Raw genomic sequence first — 26,465 nt, 5'->3', positions numbered from 1 at the left:
CCAAAAAGCCCTCATTGGTCTTCTGTAGCAGGATGCTGACCCTGCATATCATTTAATTTCTATAAGCCTTGTCTTTTTAAACCAGGAAACTATCATTTGATTTAAACAGTCTGAATTTTGGAAAACATCAAATGAGAAGATTTCAAAGTGAAGCAATCCATGTCATGCCATGTTTGTGTCCTGGTGCATATTCTTCTTTTTTTCTTAAAATAGATTCCTTAAACTATTTCATTTTTTCCCCCCAAAGATTTTATTTATTTATTTATTTGAGAGAGAGAGAGAGAGAGAGAGCACGAGTGCCTGTGTGAGCAGGTGCAGGGGGAGGGAGAAGCAGGCTCTTCTCTGAGCAGAAGTCCTATTTGGGGCTTGATCCCAGAACCCTGAGATCATGACTTGGGCTGCAAGCAGATGTTTAGCTGACTGAGCCACCCAGGCGCCCCTTTAAACTATTTCTTAATAGAACAACAGAATATATCCAAATGTACTGGCTGGGATGAGTTTTCCTTTGGGTTTAATGGAATCTCTGAGATTTATGAAAAAATTCCTTTGCTACTCTTGCTGTCATGTCTTGTAATTAGTTTTGAACAGATCAAGGCTATTTATTGCATTGAGTTATGGCATACTATTTGAATTGAGAGCTTTGTTCCTATCAAAAGTAAGAATGCTGCTTTAGTGTGGAAGGCTCTGAGCCATAGCCTTCTCAATATCAGTAGTCTCTACTACAGGGAGACTAAGTCAGAACTGGAGAATTTTGGTTCTGTTTGCCACTGTATGACAGGCCAGTCATCTGACCTCTTTGGACTCTGTTCCCTCAGCTGCAAAACCAGAGGCTTGGACTGGATAATCCATAATACCCCCAAAGCCAAGACACTAGGCTTGTGAAAAAATAATGCCTCTGTAAAAGTAAAATACTGTCCTGTGTCTATAGGTTCAGGCACTTCCAGGGTCATTATAAATAGCCAAAACAAAGCTCAGATTTGATGAGGGGAGAACCCTTCACAAGCTTCCTCCTAAATATGGAAACAAGGGAGATAATATCAGCACAGGAACAAATCCATTTCATGCAATGTAAAATTCCGTGTCACCTTCCTAGGATCAGTGTTACATCCTATTGCAAAATGGGACTTAAGTAGACCACGTGACAATGAAACCTGAAATAAGCCTGTGCTATTCCTTGGGTACCCCTGCGTTGTTAGGAACAGCCATACAAGTTAACTCCATCTATGTGTATAACAACCTGAAAAAACTGGACTGTCTACATTTTTTTTTTAGTTCAGGAAACTTCCCAGTTCAAGTCTCACCCTCACTGAGCGGTGGAGGATTTTAAATTTGCCTGCACATCTGGTGCACATTTCTGGAACCTCAGGAAGCCTCCTCTGTGAGGCTTTTCAAAACAGAGGGTCGTAGTCCACTAACATTAACTAACTTGCTGTTTTTTTCTGGTCCAGGCCCTACGCTCCACGCGGTACACGGATTTTCTCAGCCCTCAAAATGACCCTACGCATCAGGTAATTTTAGTCACTGTTTCATCTCTGAAGGGTGGGAGTGCGCTGTGAGACCCACCTGTGGAGCTGCAGGAGGTGAGCGTTACTGCCGCCAGACAGGCCTCTGAAGTGTGGATGAAGGTCCCGGGAAATTTGGGGGAGCTGAGGAGGCGAGTGTCTCCGTGTTTCGGTTGTCTGAAGCGGTTGGAAGCCTCTCTCGCTGGGTCTCATCATCCTACTGTCGGTCCTTGAGCTCCCTGAGGCTTTGAGCGCCACTTTGTGCCCAGGGATCTGTGTGTCCCAATTGCCCTGCACTGTTCTCGCCTTCTGCTCAGACACCGGAGCAGCAGGAATAAGCGCTGAAAATTGCCCAGACTGCCGAGGTACCAGCCAGGACCAGATTCTGCCCACCCATCCACCAGAGCTCTGTGCTCCCCGCCAGCCCTCCCCGCCGAGGGAGCCCGGGCGGTCCCAGCTTCTCAGCTGACCTGGGGGCGGAGCCGGGGGCGGGGCCCGGGCGGGGAGCGCTAGAGCCCGAGCGGCTTCCGAGGAACTCTCGCTTCCGCGGCCGCAGGCGCGGGTGGCGGCAGCACCGGCTCTAAGTATGCGCCTCCGCCTGCTTTGCCTGCTCGCTCTGTGCGGAGCGGGCCCCACAGCCTTGGGGCGCAGCCTCAGCTTGCGGGGAAGCTGGAGGATCCGCAGCGGGAACGGCTCCCTGGAGCTGCCGGGGAGGGTCCCCGGTTGCGTGCACAGCGCTCTGTTCCAGCGGGGCCTCATCCAGGTACTGTGTGCGGACGCCCCGCCGCAACCTGCATCGGCCCCGCGGCAACCTGCACCCGCGTGCCTCTTGTGCTGAGAGGGGCGTAGGAACGGCTTAGCAGCCCCCGAGCCTTAGGGCTGTATTCCTGGGTTTGGCCCTAACTTTTCCTTTGGGTCTTGTGGTATGGGGCGGGGAAATGTTGAAGCAGTTAATCTACTGTTGGCGGAGAGGAGCGCCGGGGCGCGGGCTTGGTGCAGGCGGCCGGACCTAGTCTGGGACATCACTAATTCTGGAAAGCGGAAGTTCATACTGGGCGCGTAGTGTTTCTACTGGCGGTTTCCCTATTGCTATAGTTCTCCACTGAGGAGTATAGAAAGGACTTGTTACCAACAAAGCGTAAGGCAGGGGTTTACTGTTTTACTATACGGACCCTTTAGGGGACAATAGTTTTGCTAAGCGTTAGCTATATTCAGTAATGTCTTAGTTTTTCCCTTTAGCTTGTAGACCTCAGGGAGTCGGGTTGGGATTGATGCAACCCTCCTAGGGTAAGGAAAATGAGACATACAAGTGTAAGGTTAGGATTATTAGTGCTAGTGTAAAGGCTAAATAATTTTTAAGGCTGATTGGGATATGAAGAAAGATGCCGTTTCTTAGGGCACATTATGTGTGTGTGTTAACAGATCTTCCAATTTATAGATTCCTTGTGGAGGACGGTTTCCTCTTTGGCTGCCTGTGTGCAGAGAAATTGAGAGCTTTTCCAGACTTTTCCACCTTCCACTGTTTTTGTGCACTGTTCCATCAGCTGCCTGTGGCTTTCCCATTCATCAGTCGTTCTTGCTTGGGACAAGATGTTTTTGATACATTTTACCAGCTCCAAGAAACATCTCTACAAGAGTAGATCTTCTTATCTGCGTTTTATGGATGATACGGAGTTAGGGAGCCCGGAGAAGGTAGAGAATTTACTCAAGATCACACAGCAACTAAGTGGCAGAAGTGGAATTCTAGCCCAGTCTGGCCAGACTCCATTCCATAGTCTGTGCTCTCAACTGTACTATGCTTACTGTGGTGTTGTGAAAAATTATGATATTCCTGTGGTTGACTATGGGGAATATCATTCACAGTTGACTTAAATGATGGGATCATCAAGTAGGGTTATGCAGAATTTCTGATCTGGTACACATTAGCTTTTTTTTTTTTTTTTTCCAAGAAATATGTATCAGAAAGGAAGTGAATCTTGTAAATGACACTGACCATAGTCTGGTTTATCTTTTTAAAAATAACTTATTTTCAAATTTGGGTACTTTAACTACTTTTAGTTAACAAACTACTTGTGACATAGGCTATAGCTGACCTTGGTTCCCTGAGGCTTCCCTCACACATGCTTTTAGAGTGCCTGTGTTTATTTTGCAGGGTCTCTCCTTGCCTCGTTTTACTGAAAAATTAAGGGCAGTGAGAAATAATTAGTGGCTTTAGCAAATCAGATGATTATTTCATGTTATAAGGCTACATATTAAGAAACAGGGTTTGGTTACTAGCTAATGAGAAGGAGGTTGCTCAGAGTATGAAATAACTGACTTTTCCTCATGGAAATAATTTATAATGTTTGTTAAATATATTCAGAAATTCTTAGAAAAACTTTAAGTTCAGTAAAGTAGATGTGGGGTTTTTAAAATTTTTTTTCTTCTTTTCTGAAAAGATTTTATTTATTTAATTTTTTCCCCCTTATCAAATTTTTTTTTCCAGTGTTCCAAGATTCATTATTTATGCACCACACCCAGTGCTCCATGCAATATGTGCCCTCCTTAATACCCACGACCAGGCTCACCCAACCCCCTCCTCCCCTCCCCTCTAAAACCCTCAGTTTGTTTCTCAGAGTCCACAGTCTTCATGGTTCATCTCCCTCTCTGATTTTCCACAATTCAATTTTCAAAGATATAGGTTTTATTTTTTTATTTTCAATTTTTAAAAATTTTTTTAAAAAAGATTTTTATTTATTTATTTGACAGAGAGATCACAAGTAGGCAGAGAGGCAGGCAGAGTGAGGGGGAAGCAGGGTCCCTGCTGAAGTAGAGAGCCTTATGGAGGGCTCGATCCCAGGACCCTGAGATCAGGACCTGAGCTGAAGGCAGAGGCTTAACCTACGAAGCCACCCAGGCGCCCCAAGATGTAGGTTTTAAATGGTAGTGCAGTGAGAGGTCGGGGGGAGGCTTTTGGGGATTGGAGAACTCTGGGCCTAATCATCAGCAACATCAGTATTATTGAATTAATATGCTGCTGTTACTCCATCTGCTTTATTACAACTACCCTTTTGGTGTTGGCCTCAGGAAATCTTCTATCGTTTAGAGCAGGTAAGGCCGAATACTGTGTTTACACAAGAACTTGAAACATCTTGGCCAAAGTTATTTACTTACTCATTCCCCTAATTATCTTGTAAGTATTCTTTACTTCCAATGTAGCAGGCACTATTTAAAGTGCTTGAAACTGAGTGGTGAGGAAAACAAACTCTTTGTCCCAATAGGCATTCCAGTGGAGGAGATAGACAATAAACAAATCAATAGATAATATAATGGCAGGTGGTGCACAGAAAAGAAATAAAGTCGATTAGAGGAAGCAGGGGTAGAAGGCTGATGGGGAAGAACTGCTATTAGAATAAAGGGGTTAGGGGCGCCTGGGTGTCTCAGTGGGTTAAGGCCTCTGCCTTCAGCTCTGGTCATGGTCTCTGGGTGGTGGGATCAAGCCCCACATCAGGCTCTCTGCTCAGCAGGGAACCTGCTTCCCCCCTCTCTCTGTTCCTGCCTCTCTGCCTACTTGTGATCTCTCGTTCTCTGTCAAATAAATAAATAAATCTTAAAAAAAAATAAAGTGGTTAAAGATAGCTGTCTTGATAAAGTAACTTTTAAGCAGAGATCTTTTTGATAAGGTCAGTTTTAAAAGGAAAAAAGTCAGAGAGGGGAGAGGACTTGAGATGGGAACGTGCTGGAGAAGTTGTAGAATAGTAAGCTGGCTAGTGTGACTGGGGCCCTGTGAGCCCTTGGGAAGGGAATGTGTTCAAAGAGGGCATCTACTGCAGATCCTGTAGGGCTTATAAGCCATGGGAAGCACGTTGGTTTTTATTCTGCGTGTAATGGGGAAGCTGTTGGGAGTTTGGAGCATAGAGTTGCATGAATGGAGCTGCCTGATATCTTAAGTGCTTAGATAAGGGGACTCTTGTTATGAATGTTTTCAGCTTTCCTATGCAATTCCTCAGTGGTGCAAGTTTGAAAAGCCTTTTTTTTTTTTTTTAATTTAAAAAAGATTTTATGTATTTATCTGTCAGAGAGAGAGAGAGAGCACAAGCATGGAGAACGGCAGGCAGAGGGAGAAGCAGACTCCCTGTAGAGCAAGGAGCTGGATGTGGGACTAGATTCCAGTACCCTGGGATCGTGACCTGAGCCAAAGGCAGATGCCCAACTGACTGAGCCACCCAGGTATCCCACATTTTTCTTTTTTTAGATAAAGATATTCTCAGTGTGCCAAAATCAGAAAATATAGGTGAGAAGAAGAAAACCTGGAAACCTGGCTTTCAGAGATAACTACTATTAAAATTTTAAAATACACTATATTCTTTCAGAACTTTTCTGTCTATACACATTTTTGATAATTATTTAAGTATACAGCAGAAAGGCAGGCAGAGAGAGAGAGGGAAGCAGGCTCCCTGCTTCTCAATACAGTTTTTCTCAATAAATAATAAAAACTGTAACAGTTTTACCTTCCCATTCTTTTATCAGAGTGCTCATTTTAGGTGCTAGATTTGGACATTATTTTATTTACTTATTTTTAAAAATGATTTGTTTATGTTATTTTATTATTTATTTATTTTTAAAGATTTTAAAAATTTATTTGACAGTGAGAGAGATCACAATTAGGAGAGGAAGGCAGAGAGAGAGAGGGGGAAGCAGAGAGCCAGATGCAGGGCTCTATCCCAACCTCCGAGCTGAAGGCAGAGGCTTAACCCACTGAGCCATCCAGGCCCCCCTATTTATTTATTTTAGAGAGAGGGTGCAGGCATATATGAGAAGAGGGAGAGGTAGAGGAAGAAGAGAGACTCCCAAGCAGACTCCCTGATGAGCAGGCAGCCTGGCCCCTGGGGTGGGGGTACTCAGTCCCAGAACCCTGAGATTATGACCTGAGCCAAAATCAACAGTGGGATACTCACCCAGGTGCCCCATTTGGACATTATTTTAAAAAAGCAAAACCAAACACCGTTTATAGTGAGGTTGAACATCTTTTATATGTTTATTTCATGTTTATTGGTGATTTGGGGTTACTTATGTCCTTTATTTTTGTGTTGGCTCTTCATCTAAAATACAGATTTATTAGACCTCTGGTTATATATTTTCAAAAATTTCTCTTTTATTATTTTTTTAAAAAGATTTATTTATTTATTTATTTGACAGACCGAGATCACAAATAGGCAGAGAGGCAGCAGAGAGAGAGGGGGAAGCAGATTCCCTGCTGCACATAGAGCCTGATTCGGGGCTTGATACGGGGCTCCATCCCAGGACCCTGGGATCATGACCTGAGCCGAAGGCAGAGGCTTTAACCCACTGAGCCACCCATGTGCCCCAAAAATGTCTCTTTTATATATTGAAATCTTGTAAGGTTTTTTCCTTTCATGATTGTTTCTGTCTTCGATATTTTACTTTGAAAGTAATTCCTTCTTACCCCAATAAGTAAATATTTACATGTATTTCCTCTTTTGTATCTTTATAATTCCTTTATATATTTAACATTTTGATCCATTTGAGGTTTTCATATGGTTAGTTTTTTATATCCCATAACTTAACAATTTCTCTTTTGTTCACTGATATAAAACATTACTTTTTCATGTATGAAATTCTCACATACTGGTAATTTTCTTATTTCCTCTCAAAATTATTTTTTAAAGAATTATAAATGTTTAATGCTTATTGAACAAAAAAATTGATGCACAAAAATATAAAATATAAAGAATAAGGGAAAAACAATAAAAAACATACTACAAAGCAGAAGTAACCATTATAAAAATTTTTATGTGTGTCTTTCCAGATTTTTCTAAGTACATACAAATACAATAATATAAAAATGAAATCAATTCCTGTAATGGTTTTATAAGTACTTATTCATTTAAAATATATGGTGAACATCATTCTGTATCTCTAAGTGTCTGTAAGTGTAGATCTAGAATAATTTTTAATAACTACATAGATTCCATTATGAAGATGTGTTCATATTTGAAATCTACAGTTAAAAATTGAAGAAGATATTTTATAAATATATGAATATACACATATACTAAGAACTGGTAGGCACCAAATACTTTAGGGCTTCTTCTCTAAATTTTATGACTATCTTGTATCCTTATGTAATTGGGACAAATGATCAGAGAAGATTTTTTAGATGTGTCAGTTTGTAAAATATAAATGTCAAGACTATCATGGTAGCTATACATGTGACTAACAACTTAGTCTTAATCATTCTGTCCTAGGAGCTGTCATTCTGTCCTATGAGCCCTTGGAGGCCCTAATCTGCCAATTATCACTCATAAATAAATTCTAATAAAATATGTGCATTAGTGTGGATAAATGTAAATTTTTGTACTCTTGAAGTAGCCAAGAGGCAATTGTCATGTAAATACACTTTTAAAACTTTTTGTTATGGTAAATTTCAAACAGCTACAAAGAAGAGTAGCAAAGTGAACTCCCATTTACCCGTCACTCCAGCTTCAGCACAGTGCATTTTGTTTCTTCCTCCATTCACTATGCCACCCCTAATTTTGAAGGAATTCTAGACTTCACACCATTTCATCCTCAAACATTTTACTATGGATCTCTAAGTATAATGCCATTATCACCCATTTGAATATTTTTGTTGAGTTTCAGAGGAAGAAGTCTCATGATTATGGTCCAAAATGACCAAATATAAATTTATCCTTAAATAGAAGGTCTTTTCTCTGGTGTCTGTACTCATCTTCTATGAAAGAATTAAAACTGGAATATTTGATTTTATTTGATCATTTTATGATGTGAAATGATCTCAAAAGCTTCTAGAAAAAGAATCTTTTTTTTTTTAAAGATTTTATTTATTTATTTGAGAGAGAGAGCATGAGAGGAAGAGAGGTCAGTGGGAGAAGCAGACTCCCTGCTCAGCAGGGAGTCGGATGTGGGACTCAGTCCTGGGACTCCAGGATCATGACCTGAGCTGAAGGCAGTTGCTTAATAAACTGAGCCACCCAGGCACCCATAGAAAAGGAATCTTTTGAAGATCTGTATGTTTTCTAAAAGTTTGCTTAAAAATGATGTATGACATTAAGGAGATAAATGAGTTAAGAACTCTGTATTTGAAGTTTAAATTTGAGCAGAAATAATCATTCAGTTTTGGGGAAGAGAGAACCATGAGATTTTTAAGCCGCCTTCTTCTTCTTCTTCTTCTTCTTCTTCTTCTTTTTTTTAAAAGATTTTATTTACTTATTTGACAGAGAGAAATCACAAGTAGGCAGAGAGGAGGCAGAGAGAGAGGAAGGGAAGCAGGCTCCCTGCTGAGCAGAGAGCCCGATGCAGGGCTCGGACTTAGGACCCTGGGATCATGATCCGAGCCGAAGGCAGAGGCTTTAACCCACTGAGCCACCCAGGCACCCCTTCTTCTTTTTTTTTAATTTTAATTTTTTTGATTTTATTTATTTATTTATTTTTAAGGATTTTATTTATTTATTTGACAGAGATCACAAGTAGGCAGAGAAGCAGGCACAGAGAGAGGAGGAAGCAGGCTCCCGGCTGAGCAGAGAGCCTGATAAGGGGCTTGATCCCAGGACCCTGGGATCATGACCCCAGCTGAAGGCAGGCTTAACCCACTGAGCCACCCACGTGCCCCTGATTTTATTTATTTATTTGACAGAGAGGGATTACAAATAGGCAGAGAGGCAGGCAGAGAGAAAGAGAGGAGGAAGCAGGTTCCCTGCCGAACAGAGAGCCCAAAGCGACTCAATCCCAGGATCCTGAGATCATGACCTGAGCCAAAGGCAGAGGCTTTAACCCACTGAGCCACCCAGGTTTCCCATATATCCTTATTTTCTTAAACAATTTTTAGAAGTGCAATTGCACTTAACCCACTGAGCCACCCAGGCACCCCTTCCTTTTTTTTTTTTTTTTTTTTTTTTAAAAGATAGCTTTGGAAAATTCTGATTCTTAAACCTGGACATATGCTTCTTCATTTGATGCCTTGTGAGGTGTGTTTAGGGCATAAGAAGATTTGCTTCTTTTATTTATTTATTTATTTATTTTTTAAAGATTTTATTTATTTATTTGACAGAGAGATCACAAGCAGGCAGAGAGGCAGGCAGAGAGAGAGGAGGAAGCAGGCTCCCCACTGAGCAGAGAGCCCGATGCGGGGCTCGATCCCAGGACTCCGAGATCATGACCTGAGCCGAAGGCAGCGGCTTAACCCACTGAGCCACCCAGGTGCCCTGAAGATTTGCTTCTTATGGCCCAACACTGGATATAAAAGAAACAACTGATAGTTGAATCTTTAGGTAAGGGGTTGTCTTTATCACATGAACATGTACATAGTCAACCTAGACTATGAAACTCATTTTCATGTAATAGTGCTTTAATGTCTTCCATGTGCAGTGCACTCTCCTTGACTCTCTCAGGTGCACCTGGTCATAGAATTCCCACTGCAGCCCTGTGGAGAAGGTTATCATTACTTACACTGACTGAGGCTCAGAGAAGTTATGGCCTAAGATCATGCATCTGTTAAATGGTGGGGGGACAAGGATGCAAGGCATATCTTTTTACATCTCATGTGGCCTGTTAGCAAGAAGAAATAGTAAGCAAAGAGAACAATTACTGTCTTAATCTAAAGATGTCCAGTGAAAACAGTGATGAGCACAATGTGCTGTTCAAAATATACCACCCAAAGCATCCCATTTGCTGAAAGTTCTTGATAAATGCAAGCAGTTCCTGAGGGTCACTCTACACGTCCCTTTTTCTCTGTTCTCTGCCCCTTGGAAGTCTCTTAGTTTTGGCCGTCTGTGCCAAAACTGTGGCTCTGGCCTAGAGCTGCTCTGATGTCTTAATCTGGAACTCTGTCCTCTGCTGATTTGTGGCTGGAAGTTTAGCTCCACTCTTCTACCTGAATGTCTTCATGGAGTATTGAAACTCAGTATATACAAATGCCTCTTTTCTCAATTCTCCCAATCCTTAGTTTCTCTTCTTTTATCTGTTTCTAACAACACACCAATATTTTCTCAGTGAATGAGGCCTGGAATTTTTTTTTTTTTTAAGATTTTATTTATTTATTTGACAGACAGAGATCACAAGTAGGCAGAGAGGCAGGCAGAGAGAGAGGAAGGGAAGCAGGGCTCCCTGCTGAGCAGAGAGCCCGATGCGGGACTCGATCCTAGGACCCTGAGATCATGACCTGAGCCAAAGGCAGCGGCTTAACCCACTGAGCCACCCAGGCGCCCGAGGCCTGGAATTTTGAGGACGTTTTTTGTTTCTGGTCACCTGTGTTGCTGCTTGTTGGATCTTGTAGGTCCAGCCTACGGTGTCTTTTTTTTTTTTTAAAGATTTTATTTATTTATTTGACAGATAGAGATTACAAGCAGGCAGAGAGACAGTCAGAGAGAGGAGGAAGCAGGCTCCCTGCTGAGCAGAGAGCCCGATGTGGGGCTCGATCCCAGGACCCTGGGATCATGACCTGAGCTGAAGGCAGAGGCTTTAACCCACTGAGCCACCCAGGCGCCCCCAGCCTACAGTGTCTTATAACCATTCCTGCTTTGTCATTTGTACTGCTATCAGCCCAGCTTATTGTTTTCTTTTTAAAAAAGAGGTCAACTAATTTTAAGGACTTTTAGAAATAGGTAAAGGATACACAATTGATCCCTGAACAAAATGGGTTTGAACTAGGTGAGTCCACTTATACTCAGATTTTTTTCAGTGAGTGCAGTACTATAAATGTGTTTTCTCTCCCTTCTGATTTTATGAATAACATTTTCTTTTTTTTTTTTTAAAGATTTTATTTATTTATTTGACAGAGAGAAATCACAAGTAGGCAGAGAGGCAGGTAGAGAGAGAGGAGGAAGCAGGCTCCCTGCTGAGCAGAAAGCCCGATGTGGGGCTCGAACCCAGGACCTGGGATCATGACCTGAGCCGAAGGCAGCGGCTTAACCCACTGAGCCACCCAGGCGCCCCATGAATAACATTTTCTTTTCCCTAGCTTACTTTCTTGTAGAAATACGGTATATAATAGATATACAAAATATGTTAATTGACTATGTTATTAGTAAGGTTTCTGGTGAATAGTAGGTGATTGGTAGTTAATTTTGAGGAGTCAAAGTTAGTAAGTAGATTGTTGACTGTGTGGGGTTTAGGAGCACCATATTGTTCACTGTACCCCCGAGGGTTAACTGTAATGATAAAAAAAAAAAAAGTAAAGGTGGGATACATAATGAAAGCAAGTATCCTTCCATCCCTGTCTCCTAGTTTTCTAGTTCCCTTCCACAGAAACAACCACTGTTAACAGGGTTCTTGTGTACATTCATGTATCTTGTGACAGATGTCTATGTACATAATAGATTTATCTACATTTCTCTCTACAGAAGACGATATTCTATGCATATGGTTTGGTAGTGACTTTTTCCTTTAATTTGACATACCCTAGAAGTCATTTCAGATCAGTATCTCTAACAGTGACGATAGCTATCATTTGTTGAATGCTTGCTGTATGCAATGAATGGTTCTAAGCACTTTCCACATGTTACCTCTTGGAATTTTCATACTGATCCTGGGAGGAACTATTATTCCTGTTCTAGAACTGAGAAAACAGAAGGTTAGAGGTGTTACATGAGCTTCACAGGATCCCACAGGTATTAGGGCTGAGCTGGGACTTGAATTCATGCAAACAAGGTTGCTTCCTGCTGCTGCTCTTACCTGTCAGCTCCAGCCCCTCTCCTCTCCCTGGCCCAGCTTCATCTCAGAGGCAGGAACTATGGCTGTGGATCTGTTCAACCACCCAACTTTGCTCCCTGAGCAAGTGTGATCTGTGGCTCCTCTGACCCTTTGTGTCAGACTAGAATCATTCTCTGGGCATTTATGCTAACCTTTCATGAGTTCTAGTCTGGTGCTGTGGAGTGGGCTAAGGAAAGCATCTTGTTTCTCCTTTTAAATTCCCCTTTTAAATTCTCTTTGGTCAGGAAACAAGGAGTTACCTTAACTTCCACCCCTTTTAACCTAGCTGTGGTAGAGATGAAGCAGTATTTACTAGTTTAAGGATTTTAGGCAAAAATGATGTTAAGACCAACCAAAATATTTTGATTTAGGAACTTAGAATCTCTTGTACCTGTGCACCTTCTGAAGTAAGAATCATAGCTGAAGCTCCTTTTGGCGATGGACAAACTGAGGTTTGGAGAGTGTAGCTTCTCTGTATCTTAATATATTGTTCACTCAATGTATTGTTTACTTCTGCTCATTTTTGTATAAATGTTTTCTTAAACTTTTTTTTTGTCTAAGTGTCCAAGAAGACATCCTTTTCTCTTTTTAACTCCATTTGAAGTAATTATGTCTTGGGTAGAATCAGGTGTTGGATTGAAGCAGAATTGGAGAGTGGAGAAGCTATACCTGGTTAAAGAATTTATGTATCGGGGCGCCTGGGTGGCTCAGTGGGTTAAGCCGCTGCCTTCGGCTCAGGTCATGATCTCAGGATCCTGGGATCGAGCCCCGCATCGGGCTCTCTGCTCAGCGGGGAGCCTGCTTCCTCCTCTCTCTCTGTCTGCCTCTCTGCCTGCTTGTGATCTCTCTCTGTCAGATAAATAAATAAAATCTTTAAAAAAAAAAAAAGAATTTATGTATCTATAGGCAGTCATAACAGATGAAGTTCAGAAGCTTACAGAGAAAATAAGACTGATAATGTCCTTTGTACGGTGTGATGCCACATAGTTTGTTGACGTACGCAAGCATGGTAAATGCCAATTATAAATAACTAGCACGGGCTTTATATGGTATATTTATCTCCTGGTTCCTGCTTGGTAGGTAGCACTTACATTGTAACAATTGGTGGCATTTGTGACAATAATGGCAGCATTGGGTAATGATTGAATGTTTGGACTCTGGAGCCAGACGTCCTGGGTCTGAATCAGTGCTCCGCCACTTCATTTAACTTTTAGCCTTGGACTCTTTGTTACAAAATGGCAATGATGATAATACCTTTTCCCTTGGGTCAGGTGATCATCTGATATAAAAGTGTCAGTGTGTGTGGCATGAGGATAGCTGAAAGAACGCAGACCTTGGCGTAAGACTGAGGTGATTTGGTTCCTGGATGTACTGCTTACTTGTGGGACCTTAGGAGTGGAATCTTTTGGAGCTTTAGTTTCTTCCTCTGTAAATGGTATTTACTGCATATGTTTGTTATGAAGATAAGACTATATGAGTACCTGTCTTGGACAACAAATGATCCTTCTGTTGTTTTTTAGGGCTCATGGGTTTGCTTAGCAACCCAGTGACTTACATGGTAACACTGAACTGCTGTTAGCTTTATTTTGTTTATTTTCAGTTTTCAACTTTTTAATCTGTGCTGTGAAGGACATCCTAAATGCTGAATGAGACACAACAGAATATTTTTTTCTTCCAGTATTAAAAAAAATGATATTCACAAATGTTTTAAAGAAACTTCTATGTAATCAAGGTGGTGACCCCAAATTAAAAAAAAAAAACAACCAAAAAACAAACCTCTGATCATGTTCTTGATTTCTTATAATTGCATTTGGAAATTGCTTCCCACTCCTGATAAACATTCTAAAATGTCCCTAAGGGGCACCTGGGTGGCTCAGAGGGTTAAGCCTCTGCCCTCAGCTCAGGTCATGATCCTAGGGTCCTGGGATTGAGCCCCACATCGGGCTCTCTGCTCGGCAGGGAGCCTGCTTCCCTTCCTCTCTCTGCCTGCCTCTCTGCCTCCTTGTGTCTCTGTCTCTGTCAATAAATAAATAAATAAAATCTTAAAATGTCCCTAAATGCGCATTATTATCTTTTGGGGGGGGGCAGGACCAGCAATTCTGAGATCCCAAACTAAAAAAAATGGTAAAAGGAAAAATATCAGACTCTACAAATGTCCCAGAATTTGTCTTTAAATGGGAGAAAAAAGTTTAAAAAACACATGGAGCTTTCTAAAATGTCTGTAACAAGATACCTTGGGAGTTCAGTTCAAAAATAGAAGTTGATGCACTAAAACAGATGTTTCAGTATAGCTTTAAAAATCTTTGTAAGTACAGCCATTTGGAAGGATGATCCTGGATCAGAAGTTTTATTCCTGTGTATCTGCATTAGGTACACATGCCTCATCTCCGTCATCATAATTGTCTTTGTAATTTCCTTTGGTGTAGCGGTCATAAGTACTCTGGCCTTCCGTATCCATATCCTCCAGGTCATCGTATTTGCCACTCCTGTAGCCTTGGTCCCCACCACCTCTAGAGTAACTGCAACCTTGCCCCTGGGCCCCCAAATCACCCCCTCTAGTTCCCCCTGGCTGACTTGCCAGAGAGGTCCATGTGGATCTGGTGACCATCCAGAGACTCTCCATTCATGGCTCTCCTGGCATCAGAGACATGCTCTAGTTTGGTGAAGGTAGTGAAATTAAAACCTCAGGATTGCTGAGTCTCGCAAGTCCTTGACAACAACTACCTCAGAAATAGGACCAGAGCTGCTGAAGTGGTCTTCCAGAGCCTGCTTATTGACGTGGAAGTCGAGCCCTCCCACGAAAAGCTTCCTTCTTCAGAAGACATGGCAGTGAGTTTGAGTACTACAAATTAAGCAGAAGGACCAGAAAAATAGCTGTCCTTGAGGAGTGGAGAGACTGGGCTGTTAGCTTTAAATAGGACTCAGAGTTTTAATATGAGCAAAGGGGGTCAGACCTGTTTGGAACTAAATTAAGTTGGTTGCTTAGCATTTGGAATAGTTATTATAAATGTAATCTAAGCTTCTGCAATTTTTATTTTAGGGAAGGTAAGATATTTTCCCTTACAGGAAATTTTTTTTAGTAGACTTCATCTTTTGGAGTAATTTTAGGTTCACAGCAAAATTGAATGAAAATGCAGACGTTTCCATATATACCCCCCTCCACACACTTGCACAGCCCCCCATAACAACATCCCTCCAACAGAGTGGTACATTTGTTATCATCAGTGAACCTACACTGACCTATCATTATCACCCTATGCATATAATTTATATTAGAGTTCACTCTTGGTGTTGTATATCTATGGGTTTTGACAAATTTATTATATCTATTCATCATTATAGTATCATTTAGAGGAGTTTCACTAACTTCAAAATCTTTTGTGCTCTGCCTATTCATCCCTCTCTCCCTTAATCCTTAATCCCTGGCAACCACTGTTTTTTTTTTTCTCCATTTGTTTGTTTGTTTTTTTAAAGATTTGCTTATTTGTCGGAGGGGGTTGGTGGTGGTGCAGAGGCGCCCCGCAACCAGATCTTTTTACTGTTAACGTGGTTTTGCCTTCTCCAGAACATCATGTAGTTGGAGTCATATAGTATGTAGCCTTTTCATTGTTTTTTTTTTTTTTTTTAAAGATTTTATTTATTCATTTGACAGAGAGAAATCACAAGTAGGCAGAGAGGCAGGCAGAGAGAGAGGAGGAAGCAGGCTCCCTGCTGAGCAGAAAGCCCGACGTGGGGCTCGAACCCAGGATCCTGGGATCATGACCTGAGCCGAAGGCAGCGGCTTAACCCACTGAGCCACCCAGGCGCCCCTTTTTTTTTTTTTTTTAAAGATTTTATTTATTTATTTGACAGAAACAGCCAGAGAGGGAACACAGCAGGGGTAGTGGGTGAGGGAGAAGCACGCTTCCCACTGAGCAGGGAGCCTGACGTGGGGCTCCATCCCAGGACCATGGGATCATGACCTGAGCTGAAAGCAGATGCTTAATGACTGAGCCACCCAGGCGCCCCAGTTTGTGGCCTTTTCATTTTGGCTTCTTTCAAGTAAAAGAAAAATTTAACCTCCAAATTCTATTTGTCTAGAAAAAATGTATCTGAGAAGCTTGTCCTCTCGAACTCAAAAGGCAGCTTACTTCAAGAGGCTGAGAGACAGGAAGGGGACTTGTGCCACAAACCAGATCATCAGTCAGCCCCACGGCTTAGCAGGATGACATGTTGCAACTGCATTAGCCTTCACACCTTCCTTCTCATGTTATTTTTAACTGGATTGGACTGAGTCCACAGTGTAGAGTTATAAATAAGGCTGGGTGGAGACACATGGACAGGCTAATTATTAGGTACTTCTTTAAACCTGTGTCCTTAAATATTTATTCCATGCTTATTCATCAGAGACGCTGAGTCCTGTGTGTGTTGGAAGAGCAGAAAAGGAAACAAGTTGGCTGGGCCTGGCACACCCTACTTAGCAGAATAAAACCTCATTGTTAATCAGCCCTTAAAAGTCAGTTTGGTGATTATCAGTTGTTACTAAATCTCATTAACTGCACTCTTCCCTAGTAGTTTATTAAAATATTTCTTCCAGGGGCTCCTGGCTGGCTTAGTCCATAGAGCATGTGACTCTTGATTGTGGTGTTGTGAGTTCGAGCCCCACATTGGGTGGAGAGATTACCTAAAAATAAATAAAATCTTAAAAATAAAAAGAAATGTTTCTTCTAGTCAGGAGTAATTTCTGACAGGTACTTTTCTTTCCATCTTGACATACACCCGGCCTTATTGTAGTGCATCTTACTGACTTGTGCTCTGAGCAGGTGCCCAACTGGCCGTTGCCACCCTAACTTGGTCATCTGTGGAAGTTAGACAAAGTTGGCTTTTCCTTCTCCATCTGGAGATGCAATTCCTGAGGAAATCACCCTTGGTCCTGTCCCAGTGGGAGAGGACTGCACTGTTTCTTTCTTTGTAGCTGTGATGTTGTTCACAGAAAGATGGACCAAAAAGCGTCAGCACTTTCTTTTCTGTGTCCTCATCTGGAATGTAAAGTGTAGAAAATGGGTAGGAAAAGAAGGAACTCTGAGTATTATGAAAGGAAGGACCTAGGGCTGGACACTCAGTGAGAATAGCATCGGTGAACACCCAGCAGGCCTGTTGCCTGGGGTAGACATTGGCAACCATTTTCAGTAAAGGCCTGGACACTACTTTAGGCATCATGGGTCATATGGCCTCTGTCATACCTACTCAGCTCTACTGTTGTAGCATGAAAGCTGCCATGTATGATTTGTAAAGGAACAGGCATGGCGGTGCTCCAGGAAAGCTTTATTTATTGACATGTGTCCATTCTTAGCTCACTGGCTGCACAGAAACAGGCAGTGAGCTGCACGTGGCCCATGGGTTATATAGTTTGCTGACCTGGTCTGGGACAATATAGGTAACCTGAAGTTGGTCCGTTCGATGGTATCCATGCTGCCTGTGTGTTTCCTGTAGAGGCCCTTTTTGTGCTCATTTAGTAAAGCTTGGTGAAAAATAACTTTGGAAATGCTACGTGAATCCAAAGAGTGGGCGTATTGCTGATGTTTGGGTAGTAGAGGAGAACCATCCCTCCTGAGGCCCGCTGGAATAGTGGCAGCAATAAGCATGGTGGCAATAAAAGGGCTATAAGAGAGTGAGGACCAGGGCACCTGGTGGCTCAGTCCTATAAGCGTCTGCCTGGGGCTTACGTCATAATCTCAGGGTCTTGGGATCGAGTCTCACATCAGGATCCCTGCTCAGTGGGGAGACTGCTTCTCCCCCTCTCTCTGTCACTGCCCCTGCTTGTGCACTATTGCTCGCTCGCTCACTCTCTCACATAAATAAATAAATAAATAAATAAATAAATAATCAATCTTAAAAAAAAAAAGAAAAGACTGAGGGCCTCACAGCAGATGTTCTGACTTTTATTTTCTGCTAATACCTCAGAGGTTCTGTATTTGGTGTTAACAAGGGCAGCTAATCTTCATCTCCATACATGTTCTTATTGGTAATGAAACTATGTTATTTCTATCTCAAAGCTCTTTCATTGAGGAATTTTGTTAGACTTTTTTTTTTTTTTTTTAGTATTTTATTTATTTGACAGACGGAGATCACAAGTAGGCAGAGAAGCAGGCAGAGAGAGAAGAGGGGGAAGCAGACTCCCTGCTTAGTAGAGAGCCCGATGCAGGGCTTGATCCCAGGACCCTGGAATCATGACCCGAGCCGAAGGCAGAGGCCTTAACCCACTGAGCCATCGAAGCGCTCCTTGTTGGACTTTTTTTTTTTTTTTTAAAGATTTTATTTATTTATTTGACAGACAGAGCTCACAAGTAGGCAGAGAGTCAGGCAGAGAGAGAGGAGAAAGCAGGCTCCCCTCAGAGCAGAGAGCCCGATGCGGGGCTCGATCCCAGGACCCTGGGATCATGACCTGAGCCGAAGGCAGAGGCTTTAACCCACTGAGCCACCTAGGCACCCCCTTGTTGGACTTTTTAAGAAAACATTTTTTAGTATTTTTTTGTTATCTGAAAGCCATGTTAACTTTGTTGAAAGTTAAATGGATGGAGCTTTAGCCTTGAGGATGGCATGTGCCAGCATATGAAATGCTTACACTCCTAGGCCCAGAGTTCATTAAGTTTTAGGTAACAAATGGCTATTGTTAATAATTTATTTCATGTTTATTTAATTTATTTATTTTTGCATAATCGTCTGCCATAATTTTTATCAACAGGATCCGTACTACAGATTTAATGACCTTGACTACAGATGGATCTCCTTGGATAACTGGACTTACAGCAAGAAATTTAAAATCCCCTTTAACATTAGGTATGTATGTGTGTATATCTATATCTACATCTGTATTTATTTAGTTATTGTTATTATCAATCTTTTTCTTTCTCTGCAGTAATCTTTTGTTTGTTTCGGTTGTATGTCGGAGAGTTGGGAGACCAAAGCCTTTTCCTATAAAAGTGACTATTTGATTTATGTTTTGATTTGTATCTAAGAATGGTGCCACTGACCATCAGTCATGAAATTATGTCTTACTCAGTCCTCCTTCCACTGGTCATAATGGAGTCACCTATACCTAGTCAGTTCTCTTATTTCCATTTCCTTCTCTCTGTCCCCCCGACTGCATAATCACTAGAATGTGTTATAATTTGTCAAGTAGGATCAGAGCTATATCATTTTTCCCATGTGGTGTTAGCCAGCCATTGAGGCTATGGCATTGGCCTTATGTTATGTCGTGAAGCCATGAGGAAAAGCATAGTAATTTCAGTAATATTCCATGGAACAGAAAGTAACCCAGTTATATCTACCACCATTATTGCTAAATAAAAAAAAGTCTTCTGTCCCTTTTGCGTGATTTTTTTCTGGGGGTGGGGGTCATTATTTACCAGCCTCTTGAAAGAGAAATCCAGACTGTGGTGCTCAACTTTGTGACATGGCTGTGCTCTGGGCCCTTATTTCCAGATAATACTAAAAATATCTCTGTAAGGGGGTTCTCTTTCATCTTGAACTCAGCATATCCAAAATTTAAACGATTGACTTTCCCATTTAAAGCTTACTTTAATAGCCTTATTGTTTCTCTTAAGGTAACACCGTTTTGCTGATCTTCTATGCCTAAAGTGGTTTGGGCTTATATGGTTTTTCTTGATCTCTGTATGTGGTCTCTTTCTGAGTCCTGTTAATTTCTGCCTATCATTTTTCTTGACTCAGCCCCTTTCTCCTCATTTCCCAGCTTCCACATTTGCCTTGGCCTTTGTGAGTGAGTGCCTACAATTAGGCCAAAGCTGCAACTAAATTTCTTGCTTTGTCTTTTTATTCTCCAGTCTTATATATGGAAATGTTAGACTCATCTTCCACAAACATTAGATTCATCTTCCCAACATACTGGTTTTACCATGATGTTCTTGCTCAAGAATGACAGTGTTGGGGCACCTGGGTGGCTCAGTTGGTTAAGCATCTAACTCTTGGTTTCAGCCTAAGTCATGATCTCTGGGTCTTGAGATGGAGCCCCACATTGCCTGTGCTCCACACTCGGTGTGGGAGTCTGCTTGAGAGTCTCCCTCGCTCTCCCAAGTAAATAAATAAAGTCTTAAAAAGGAAGGCACTGTCATTCTTGAGCAAAGGAATGACAGTGTCTTCCCCTTTTTTTTTTTAAAGGTTTATTTATTTTAGGGAGAGAGAGAGAGAGCGTGCATGCGTGTGAGAGCCCACGAGAGAGCATGAGTTGGGGGAGGGGCAGACGGAGAGGGAGAGACTCTCAGACTCCCCACCCAATGGGAGCCGGAGGCTGACTCCAGTGGGTGGGTGTGGGGGCAGGGACTGAATCCTACAATGCTGAGAGCAGACTTGAGCTGAAATCAAGAGTTGGAGGCTTAACCAACTGAGCCACCCTGGCGCTCTGACAGTGTCCTACTTTTCATTGATAAAACCAGTTTCATCTTCCCTGCTTATTTGTGAAAATACTACTTAATCTTGCCTATTCTGTCCCGCTTCCTGCATCCCCTCCTGCCCTGCTGACTTGACCAAATTCTTTCCCTTAGCTCCCTAGCATAACCTCTACACCTGAAACTAGCTCATTATTTAAAAAAAAAAAAAAAAAAAAAGATTTTACTTGTTTATTTATTTGACAGAGAGAGAGAGAGAGAGAACATGAGTGGGGGGAGGAACAAGAGGAGAGGGAGACGCTGACCCCCAGCTAAGTAGGGAGCCTGATGTGGGACTTGATCCCAGGGCCCCCGGGATCGTGACCTGAGCTGAAGGCAGACACTTAACCGGTGCCCCTACCTAGACATTTCTATTCATTAAAAAACAAAAACAAAACCAAAAAACTTTATTGAGACCTAATTCACACACCATACAATTTACCCTTTTATTTATTTATTTTTATTTATTTAAAGATTTTACTTATCTATTTATTTATTTGACAGAGAGAGACACAGCGAGAGGGAACACAAGCAGGGGGAGTGGGAGAGGGAGAAGCAGACTCTCTGCTGAGCAGGGAGCCCGATGCGGGGCTCGATCCCAGGCTCGATCCCAGGACCCTGAGATCATGACCTGAGCTGAAGGCAGATGCTCAATGACTGAGCCACCCAGGTGCCACCAGTTCACCCTTTTAAAGTATACAGTTCAGTAGTTTTTAGTATATTCAAAGCATTGTGCCGCCATCATTATCCTCATCAGAGAGAAGGTCATACCCATTAGCTGTCATTCCCCATTCTCAACATCCCCATTCCCTCATCCCTATCCCGGCACTAGGCAACCACTGACTCATTTTCTATGGATTTTTCTCCTCTGGGAATCTCACATAAATGGAACTATACTGCATGTGGTCCTTTGTGACTGGCTTCTCTCACTTAGCCTAACAGTGTTTTCAAAGTCCATCCGTGTTGTCACATTCACTGATACTTCATTTCTTTTTATCACTAATACTTTATTGCATGGATATACCCCATTTTATTTATTCTGTTCATCTTGAAATTCTTATTTCTCTCTTGAAGTCTTTCCTTATGACATAAGCTCTGATGCATTTGTAGTCTGTCTAACCAGACTATACTATAAAATAGAAGAAATTGAATGTTTTCTCTTTTATTCCCATTTTAGGCTTGAATGGCAACTAGATTACAGATTCCTTAAATTCAGAGAGTGTTTTAGTTCCCTGTAGGGCTTAGCAGAGTACTGGGCTCATCATATTCACTCATAGATATCTGTTAGTTGGTTAATATGTTCTCTTAGTGTCATAAATGTAATACTTTGTGAAAATGCTTTATATCTGCTATTTAACTAAATTATCATAAGAATTTTGTAAAGTCCGAGAAAAAAGTCCGTGCATTTGGAAATTGTAAGCTGTGCTCATGGTTTTATGGCAATTGAAATACTATGAAGAGGGGCACCTGGGTGGCTCAGTGGGTTAAAGCCTCTGCCTTCAGCTCAGGTCATGGTCCCAGGGTCCTGGGGTCGAGCCCCGCATCGGGCTCTCTGCTCAGCAGGGAGCCTGCTTCCCTTCCTCTCTCTCTCTGCCTGCCTCTCTGCCTACTTGTGATCTCTGTCTGTCAAATAAATAAAAATCTAAAAAAAAAAAAAATACTGTGAAGAAAGATAAGCTAGATTACTCAACATAACAAGGGTATTATGCTAAGCAAAATAAGTCAATCAGAGAAAGTCAACATATGATTTCACTCATATGTATAATTTAAGAAACAAAACAGAGGATCTAGGGGAAGGGAAGGGAAAATAAGATAAGATGACATCAGAGAGAGAGACAAACCGTAAAGGACTCTTAACAAAAACAAAGTGAGGGTTGCTGGAGGGAGGTGTATGGGGAGATGGGGTAACTGGGTGACAGACATTAAGGAGGGCACGTGATGTGATGAGTACTGGGTGTTATTTGTGACTGATGAATCACTGAACTGTACCTCTGAAACTAATAATATGTCATATATTAATTGAATTTAAATTAAAATGTATTAAATCAATACTTATAAAAATTTCATTGGAAACTGCCTTTTAAGATTGTGTATTCTCTGTGAAATATTTATTCCTTTAGCTTTTAATAAAAAAAGATTTATCCAAGTTCATGTTTTATACATCTTGTTTTAAAAATCTTTTCTTTTTTAAGCAAATGGCAAAAAGTGAATTTGATTTTTGAGGGCGTCGACACAGTTGCAAAAGTCCTGCTAAATAGTGTTCCTATTGGGAAAACAGGCAACATGTTCAAAAGATATGTAAGTATCCAGTGACGTCAGGTTAAAAGCTACTGATACGTGTTTGTGTGTTAATTGTTGTGAATAGAGAAAAGTAAGTGCATAATTGCCCACGTAGGCAATGCTCTTGTTTTTTTTTTGTTTGTTTGTTTGTTTTTTAAAGATTTTATTTATTTGACAGAGAGAGATCACAAGTAGGCAGAGAGGCAGGCAGAGAGAGAGGGAAGCGGGGTCCCTGTTGAGCAGAGAGCCCGATGTGGGGCTCGATGTGGGGCTCGATCCCAGGACCCTGAGTTCATGACCGGAGCTGAAGGCAGAGGCTTTAACCCACTGAGCCACCCAGGCGCCCCAGGCAGTGCTCTTTGAAGAGCACTTTCTTTCTCAGTTAAGTTACTTTCTTTCTCAGTTGCCTCATTGTAGAGTGATGAAAACACCACAGACCCTGTGGAGTCGTTGTGAGGACTTAATAAGCTAATGATGTAAAACGTTTGACACAGTTCTTGGCACATGAAAAGTGTTCAGCGAATGCTGTTCCCTTCTCTGTTGTTTGGTGATCCAGAGTTTCATGTGAAACGCCAACTGACGTTACATTAAGATATCATATCCTGGTCTCCATTCCAGGGTAGAACTTTTCAAAAACAAAAATAACTTATGACTTAGAAATAACATGCTGTTCATACCAGAGAGTCAGGTTGTCACGAAGCATCTAGGAAATTCCCTGGCTGTTCAAGGCCACGTCTCAAATAGCCAGAGCAGACATTCCAGGACTAAAGATATTTTCTGCTTGCTCTCTTTGCCTGGGACCATCATCTGTCAGTACAAATAGAAGGAGAAACCTAGAAATCTACTTTTGGGTAGGAGAACGTGTTCGCTTGTACCTATAAGCAGGCAACTAGGTTATACTATTTCAGTGAAGTGCTTTCTTCTGCAAAAAGGCTAACCCTAAAGATTTCAATTATTTTATTCATCTTTCACACATTTTTATATATCTATATCTATATCTAAAATTTTACACACGTGTCCACTTCCACATCTGTTCTTTCCTTTAATGCAGAGCTTTGATGTTACCAGTGTGGTTAGAGTTGTGAACTCCCTTGAGCTGCGTTTCCAGTCACCAGTGTTGTATGCGGCCCAGCAGAGCAAAGCTCACGCTAACTACTCTGTGCCTCCAGACTGCCCTCCGCCTGTGCAGAAGGGCCAATGCCACGTAAACTTCATTCGAAAGGTAACGGTCTTGCAAATGGAGGGGGCTTTAGGCTTGAGGATGGGGTATGCCGGCATGTGAAATGCTTGTTTGAAGACACCAATAGTATTTTAGAAGTTGGGCATCTCTTTCCTGCCTGCTTCGTGGGATGGAACACTTGAAATAAGAACCAAAAGGTTATACGAATTTTTTGAAGAATCTTTGTCTTCCTAGATTTCCTTCCCGAAGCATGCCTCAAACTTAGGTAACAACAGAAAAAGAAGAAAAATAGGTGACTGATAATGTAATTTTACAAATTATTTTTTTAAGATTTTATTTATTTATTTGAGAGAGGGAGAAGGAGGACATGAGCTGCAGGAGGGGCAGAGGGACAAGCTGACTCCCCCTGAGTGGGGAGCCCAATGTGAGGCTCAATCCCAGAACCCTGAGATTATGACCTGAGCCAAAGTCAAATGCTTAGCTGACTGAGACACTCAGACACCCCTACAAATTAATTTTTTAACATTTAAGTTTATCCAACTTTTCACCAGACTATATGGTTTATACTTACTAGTGATTCGTGTTACTAGGAAGCCTTCTGCAAATACTGATATATTTGCTGATGTGTTCTTATATTTTACTGCTAGGTTCACATAAAATCTAATAAAAATGACAAAATCCACAAGATGATTATTTTTCCTTGAGTTTCATCTGAGTCTAAATGACTTGAGTTTATTCCAGTACGTGGTTGGATTAGTTTTCTCTGTGGCATTAATTTTTCGATTTTATTTTTATTAAAATATTTTTAATTGTGATAAAATATCCATAGCACAAAATTTGCCATCTCTACCATTTTTAAGTGTGTGGTTCACTAGTATTAAGTATATTCACATTGTTGTGGAACAGATCCCAAGAACCTTTTCATGTTGCAAGACTGAAACTCCATACCCGTTAAAAAACAATTCCCAGGGATGTGTGGGTGGCTCAGTAGGTTAAGGGTCTGCCTTTGGCTCAGGTCATGATCCCAGGGTCCTGCGATTGAGTCCCACATCGGGCTCCTTGCTCAGCAGGGAGCCTGCTTCTTCCTCTGCCCGCCATTCCCCCTGCTTGTGCTATCTCTCACAAATAAATAAAATCGTTAATAAATAAAAACTTCCTATTTTCCCCTCCTCCCAGCCCCTGGAAACCACCGTTATTTCTGTTTCTATGAGTTTGACTACTCTAGATACCTCCGATGAGTGGAATCATGCACATTTGTCTTGTTGTGTCTGGCATATTTCATTTAGCATAATGTTCTTCATGCTGTAGCATGTGTCTGAATTTCCCTTCCTTTTTAAGTCTGAATAATATTCCATTGTATGTACATGCCACATTTTATTTATTCATTCATCTGTCAGTAGACATTTGGGTTACTTCCACCTTTTGGCTGTTGCGAATAATGTTGCTGTGTATGGATGTACCAATATCTCTTTGAGATCCTGCTTTTAGTTCTTTTGCATCTAGACCAAGAAGTGGGATACTGCAGTGTATGGTAATTCTATTTTAAATATTTTTGGAATTTGGCATTTGGTTTTAAAAACAAATGTAAGGGGCGCCTGGGTGGCTCAGCGGGTTAGAGCCTCTGCCTTCGGCTCAGGTCATGATCCCGGGTTCCTGGGATCGAGCCCCGCGTCGGGCTCTCTGCTCGGCGGGGAGCCTGCTTCCTCCTCTCTCTCTGCCTGCCTCTCTGCCTACTTGTGATCTCTGTCAGGTAAATAAATAAAATCTTAAAAAAAAAATTCTTTAAAAACAAATGTAAGCATTGGTTTCACTGTGAAGATATTGAGAATATTTTTCCAGTATTAGTTAGCTAAAGCCTCAGTTAGTAAATTCTGATTATTTAAGTTAAGTGGCTCTCTTCAGACTGGCTGGATTTATCATTAAATTATGTTTCTCTGATATAAGTACTAAGGTCAAAATTATATCTCCTCTGGTTTTATTCAACCTACTTAAATTTGTGTCAGTGTCTCAATATAATCGTTTGTTCCTACTAACGTAAAGGAGAGGAGAGACGTAACTGAGCAGTCAGGTATCTGTGGAATACTGTGCACTGAGACTTGTTTAAAATTCACCTTTTGTTTTTGGCCTTTGGCTTCAAATGGCACAGTGGTTTGAATACTAGAGTTTGCGCTTTTTCTCTCTCTTCTTCTGTCTTTAATCTTCGAGAACCTCCTGAATCCTAATGTTACTTTTCCAGTCATCAGTGAAAGTATGTATGTTATGCCTATATCCATGTAGTGGTTTTCCTTTACCCCACCATTCAGTTTGTGGCAAATAAAATATACTTTCAGGGCACCTGGGTGGCTCCGTTGGTAAAGCTTCTGCATTTGGCTG

The 26,465-nt window shown here is 41.5% G+C and overlaps 1 protein-coding gene across 4 annotated transcripts in view; it reads left to right on the top strand.

The window, feature by feature from the left end:
- The first annotated feature begins 2,020 nt into the window (after nt 1-2,020).
- Nucleotides 2,021-26,465, top strand: part of MANBA (mannosidase beta) — a 122,075-nt gene continuing 97,630 nt past the window's right edge. For 2 of the 4 annotated variants that reach the window (XM_047718099.1, XM_047718097.1), the window contains exons 1-5: nt 2,021-2,265; nt 18,934-19,028; nt 19,252-19,290; nt 22,825-22,930; nt 23,964-24,134. In XM_047718099.1, the coding sequence (XP_047574055.1) occupies nt 2,089-2,265; nt 18,934-19,028; nt 19,252-19,290; nt 22,825-22,930; nt 23,964-24,134 (588 nt within the window). In that variant the 5' untranslated portion in view covers nt 2,021-2,088. Of the gene's footprint in view, nt 2,266-18,933; nt 19,029-19,207; nt 19,291-22,824; nt 22,931-23,963; nt 24,135-26,465 lie in introns of those variants that run through there. The other 2 variants (XM_047718098.1, XM_047718101.1) reach the window with 2 other exon arrangements.

Source organism: Lutra lutra, chromosome 2, assembly GCF_902655055.1.
Source record: "Lutra lutra chromosome 2, mLutLut1.2, whole genome shotgun sequence".
Lineage (NCBI taxonomy): Eukaryota > Metazoa > Chordata > Mammalia > Carnivora > Mustelidae > Lutra > Lutra lutra.
The sequence above is the reverse complement of the archived record's forward strand: the minus strand, read 5'-3'. Positions and strand labels throughout refer to the sequence as shown.